At 45.1% G+C, this 6000-nt stretch overlaps 1 protein-coding gene across 1 annotated transcript; it reads right to left on the minus strand.

The window, feature by feature from the left end:
* Positions 1-2121: 2121 nt before the first annotated feature.
* Positions 2122-3063, minus strand: LOC144167755 (uncharacterized). The gene has a single exon (XM_077696937.1). The coding sequence runs from the start codon at positions 3061-3063 to the stop codon at positions 2122-2124; it is 942 nt and encodes a 313-aa protein (XP_077553063.1).
* Between the last annotated feature and the right edge of the window lie 2937 nt (positions 3064-6000).

Here is a 6000-nt window from a genome sequence, read left to right on the forward strand (position 1 = left end):
TTTATTCGCAATAGTGCCATTTCTGTCGACCTTTTTTCCCTGAATCCGAATTGTTGTTTTACAAGTAATTGTTGGCCGTCCAGAAACTTTGTAAGTCGTGTTTTCATGGCATATTCCATAACTTTAGAAAATAGAGGAAGTACAGATATTGGTCTAAAATTATTTATGTTAGCAAGAGAACCACCCTTATGTAAAACGACAACTCTCGCAATTTTCATTTTGTCTGGAAAAATACCTGTAGTTAATGCATTATTACAGATATGCTGTAAGGGAGCACATAAGAGATCAGCAACAGCTATAACTGGTACAGCTTTTATGTCATCATCTCCAGCAGCACAATTTTTGTTCAATGATTTAATGAACGATAATATTTCAAGCTCAGTCAATGGGGTAAGAAAGATAGAACCGACTGGCTGTGTAAAAAGGTACTGTTCTAGTTCTTTTCTTGGTCCATGTGATAGAGGGCATGCGCCAGAACTCAAGAAATATGAATTAAACTTATCTGCTAGTGACTCACCACTGTATTCAGTACCTTCAAAAGTAAGTGTACTGGGGATTTTATCGTTAGGCTTCCCGATAAGAGAATGCAATGCGCACCAGATTTTTTTTGGATTGTTAGATATAGTAGCAAACTTGTTGGTATGATAAGTAATTCTTGCTTTCCTAAGTTCAGAGTTTAATTTATTTCTCAAGTTTTTGTATTGCCTAAATAAAGCTAAATCTTTAACCTGAATAAACCTGTGATATAACTTATCACGAGCTTTGATTTTCTTGTATAGTTCGTGCGTAACCATAGGCGTGCGCAGAGTTCTCAATTTGGGGGGGCAAAGTCTTACCGCTGCGCCCCTCCCCCCCCCCCCCCCCCCCCCCCCCCCCCCCGAGCAACTCCCGACCTCTTCTCACTGAAGGCCTTGCGGTGCGAACGCAGTGCAAAGAGGGATGGTTATAAAATTTTTATTTCAATGTGATGGAATTGCAACACACACAAAATATTTCTGAGCAGAAATTTTACTTTCATGTGTTACATCGGCAAGGCATGGGGCAAATTTGGCGCCCCCTTCAGATGATTAGGAGGGGCGGCCGCCCCCCCTGCCCCCCCTGTGCGCACGCCTATGTGCGTAACCCACGGTTTCCTGGATTTTTTGTACTTCTTTACAAGTCGTAATGGAAATGCAATGTCATAGCACTGCTTCACTTTACACAAAAATATATTGTACGATTGATTTGGGTTAGCTTCGCTGTAAACGTCATCCCAGGTTACACTTTCTATTAAGGCATGGAAATCATGAATGGCATCCTCGCTGTAGTTTCGACAAGGAACTACAGTGTCGTTGCCGTTCCTGGTCTGCTTGTTAACTTGAGGAAAGAAACAAAATACTGGTAGGTGATCGCTTAGATCAAAGGCCATGATTCCTGAAAAAATTGAGTTATTCTCGAAGTTTGTGACACATAGATCAATTAGGGTAGCACTTTGTGGAGTAATCCTTGTAGGTGAGCAAATAACATTTGAACACGAAAAAGATTCAATTAGATCCAAAAGTTGTTGACGTTGAGTACTAGGCGTTAGAACATCTATATTGAAGTCGCCAACAAGAACAATGTGTAGATTTAACAAGGACACATACTCGAGAATAGTGCTTACATGCTCAACAAATTCCTTAACGTCGCCAGACGGAGGGCGATAGATTGAAGCGATAAGTACTGCGCCACATTTAATAGTGATGGACTCAAAGTGAACGCTAACACAAGAGAATTCAGACAACACTTCATAAGAAATACCAGCCTTAACATAAATTGAAGACCCACCACCCTTACGATTATTTCTATAAACCCCTTCCGACTTATAGCCTTGTAGTTTGACAGCATCATGTTTATTTAAAAACCAAGTCTCTGTGAAAGCCAGGAAATCGAACGAGTGAGTTAGCGAATCTAAAGCAGTTTCAAAATCAAACACTTTGTTTTTCAAACTTCTTGCATTAACGTGGAATATTGACATATTGTTACTGGCATTTAAACGGCGATTGTGTACAGCAGAGTTAAATGACGTACAGTCATAATACGTTGGTTCGTGGGTATCGAACATTGAAAAAAAAAAAAAAATCTTAAAAGAACACCGAGGGCTCAGCGAATCTTGTCAAGATCTGCCTCACATTCAATTTGAACCACGCGTGCGCCAGTTGCCTTGCGCACAAACAACTTCCCATCCTTCTGCCATGCAAACTGATAATGCTTTTCTTGGGCCTTCGACTTCATCATCCAGAGCAGAGCTTTATTGTGTGACGTCAGATTGTCGAGGAAATGTACTGCTGTGTTTGCCGCCCTTAGTTCTGCCTTCTTTGCCATCCACTCGTTCCTTGTTACGCGTGACACAAAGCGAACCAGCACAGCCGGTGCTTTATCCGGTTTGGGGGGTAGCCTGTGTAGGCCTTCAACGTCAGACGGGGTCAGTTCAGCAAGATCAAGGTCAGCTGCAATTTTGTTTAGCTTTTCTAGTAGATTCTCGTTTTCTGTTAGAGGTAGCCCATGAATTTCTATATTCTGCTGTCGGCTGTACTGCTCTAGTCGATTCAACTGCAGCTTCAACTCATGAACCTCCTGGCTATCGTTGCGTGACTCAATTTTTTCAACCCTTTGTTTCAAGGCGGTAATATCAGACGACTGCTGTTTGAGGCCTGCAAGCACCGCGTCATATTGGTCTGACAAATGCTGAACCGAGTGCTCTACTTTGTCAACTGTTTCTTTCATTAGCATTAAAGCATCCACCTTGCTTTGAATTTCAGGGATCTGTGCCAGCTTGGCGTTGATTTCAGCAAGAATTTTTTCAAAGGCCGTTCCTTCCCTGGTTTTCGCTTTACTGCAATGAGCGCCTCGAGCTGCCATGATACTGCATGTTTGGCACTTCCAAGTTTTTCTGGCCTCATCATCACTGGATTTAAAGGATGATTTGTTCACGCCTGAACATGTACCGATGTGGTATCCATAACTGCATTCACAGCATGTTGGGTATAGACCATTACCAGGAAGCGGCTCATTGCAAGCGAGGCACGTATCAGACTCGGACATTTGGAAAAAGGGGACAACAATTGCAGAGCAGCTGGCATAAGAAGCACTTCCAGAAGACAATATAACCCTAAGAAACACTTGCAGCAGTGGTGGCAGACGATAGCAACTACAAGAGTATACAGCTATGCAATTGGCACCAACCTGCAATGTTGGAAGGCAGGAGTTACTGACGGGCCGATGCTTTCGCTGCCACCACCGCTGTGCGAATGTGACAGTTGCTGGATGGGCCCCGTCCTTTAAATCGGCTGTGGTGACGTATTCCACGCGCAGAACGCAGCGCAGTCGGCGCAGTCTTCGGAGCAATCTTCGGTGACGATGGTAGGCACCGCAGCCGCTGATAGCAGGAACACGTTTAGCCTGCAATGTTGGAAGGCAGGAGTTACTGACGGGCCGATGCTTTCGCTGCCACCACCGCTGTGCGAATGTGACTATTTGGTGGAAGTTCCACCGGTAATCGTTCTAATAGCGTACGTTGAGATAATAAGTCGAACAGAATCTAGAAAAACCGAAAAAATTGGCTGTAATGAAGTCACGCTCTATACAAGTAGCATAAGAATGCTACTCATCAGTACACAATTCTATGAATGTCTGCAGGTTTTATGTCTCAAATTCTGCGAAGTGCGTTAATTCAGTCTCTCCATGAGACTTCAAATAGCGATTATAGTGAAAGCGCGCAAGTTTGTTAGTCTAACCCAATTGCGGCCCTATGCAGGATGCGTACTCGTTGCCAGTACCTTTACTATGAAAGCACATAAAGACAGCACAACACTTAAATGTGCGAGGCATTCCTTACGAATTCTCCATGCCATTACGGTGTCCCTTCCGTTTTCGTGAAGCAGCCAAAGTTGAGGCGGAGCCATAAAAAAGAATAGTGGGAATCGAACCCACGTCTTATGCACTAAAACGGGCCACTTATCATGGAAGCAGACGTTCAGAGAGGGTAACTGATTTGATTGATTGTAGCGTCTAACGCGCCGACGCAACGCAGGCGATGAGGCGCGCCGTAGTGGAGGGCTCCGGATTAATTTTGACCACCTGGGGATCTTTAACGTGCGCCGAAATCTCGTACACACGGGCGTTTTTGCTTTTCGCCTCCATCAGAAAAGCGGCCGCCGCGGCCGGGAATCGAACCCGCGACCTTGTGCTCAGCAGCGCAACGCCTTAGCCACTGAGCCACCGCGGCGGGTCAGAGAGGGTAACTGACGTTCGTGTTCAATGTCATCGTAACGCAGGCGTTGGTGTCTCCCGAGAAAGGGCGGGATGTAATACTGCTTGCAATTAAATGCGCAGAGGCATTGGTAACCCGGCGGCGTAATGCGATCGCATTTCTTGGACTGCCTTTAACCATTTTTGTGGCGTGCCTTTCCCTGTCCAGCCTCTTGCACCGAGTCATCTCTGTGTGAAGCCTGGAAAGTAGAGAACACCGAGTGGCGAGACGGGGTGGTTCGATGCAAAGGGGAGGAGAGGAGAGCGAAGGAGGCAGGCTGAATTGAACTCATCTACGCAAAGCTGTCACGCAACCAGAATCGCGGTGCCGGCGCAGTCTCCACTGCATCAAATCGGAATAATTGTCCCAACATCACCCCGATGCGTGCTCACAGTGGCTCTCGTGTGGTATCAGTTCGTTATTGCCCGTGCTTGAACACTGCAGGTAGTGTGGTGGCTACATCCTGTGGTCAACTGGCCTTCCCACTGTGGTCAATTGCGGTCAACTTGGTTACCCTTGGTTACCCAAGATCGTATACGATGCTAATCCCAATTACAGAGATAATTATCACCACAACAATGGGTTCTGCGCCAATTTTAATGCAACGCATCCCACACGACTTTATTAGTATTTCATGGTGTTTGTAGATGTTTTCGGTAAACTAAAGCGTACCAAGGCTCGCTCTCGGGTGACCATTGATGACCCCATGGCGCGCTTTCATTAAAGACGTAAGAAGACTATCCTGCGGTTGCTACAGAGTTAATAAAAGTACGATAGAAAAAAATACAATCCGGAAAGAGGAAGAACAAAAAAAAGTAATATAAACATGAGAAGTGAAAAACAGGCAAACAGAGAAAGAGGCGTCGTCTTAGCCCTAGCTAAGGCTGCAAAAAAGAGGTGGGTAAAAAGGGAGACAAGTACACGCAGTTCAGAGTGCAGAACTGAAGGGGAGAGAAATCTACCGTCTATGACACCCAGGGGAGTGTCATAGACGGTATTAGTCCGTTAGAATGAGATAAAACGTAATACAGCGCAAACTGAGCTACAAAAATTAAAAAAAAGAGAGAACAGGTTATCTGTCCTGCACAAGTGTGTAGTATTCCACTCGACGTGCAATCGAAGGACGGGTGGCTTGATATATGGTGGAGTGGCGACTTTGACTTGATTTACGTGTTCCCACTGGTAGACGCGGAGACTGCATAGGACGTCTTTCCTGTTCTCGTACCGGCGGAGTCAGGGTTAGACGCCGGTCACGTATGCTCCCGATGTTCTGATGGCTGTTCACTGAAAATACCGAAATAAAAAAAAGCGTATAATAATCCCCCCTTTCCCATCTGGTCCGCGTCTGGGCCTCGGGTTCGTGTCTGGTGTCCCTCCTCGGCATCTACAGACCTGCTGGCTCCAAGATAGGTTTGATAAATAACAGCACAAGAGCCAAAGAGGGGAAAGGAAACACCGTAAACCGGATGAAAAAAATGAAAAATCGAAAGACAGATTAAAGCGTTTGCGACACGATCCACCCTTTTCTTGAGAATTCGGAAAAGGACGCTAATTTGTATTTTGTGAAGACCCAGATATTGACGGAGAACAGGGGTAGCAAAGCGAAACTTGCAATACGAGCCGCTACTAACAAACGTTTATTTATTTTCATGAAACTTGTATGCAGTTAGAAACAAACAAAAGGTGGGAGAAAAATAACACGCACAACAGAAAAAACCGAAAACTAAACT

This window comes from Haemaphysalis longicornis, unplaced genomic scaffold, assembly GCF_048455015.1.
Source record: "Haemaphysalis longicornis isolate Haplotype H1 unplaced genomic scaffold, Haemaphysalis longicornis Haplotype H1 scaffold_2, whole genome shotgun sequence".
NCBI lineage: Eukaryota > Metazoa > Arthropoda > Arachnida > Ixodida > Ixodidae > Haemaphysalis > Haemaphysalis longicornis.

Bases quoted from the DNA above. Each gene is read 5' to 3' on its own strand.
- LOC144167755 (XM_077696937.1), bottom strand. From the start codon at position 3,063: ATGTCCGAGTCTGATACGTGCCTCGCTTGCAATGAGCCGCTTCCTGGT.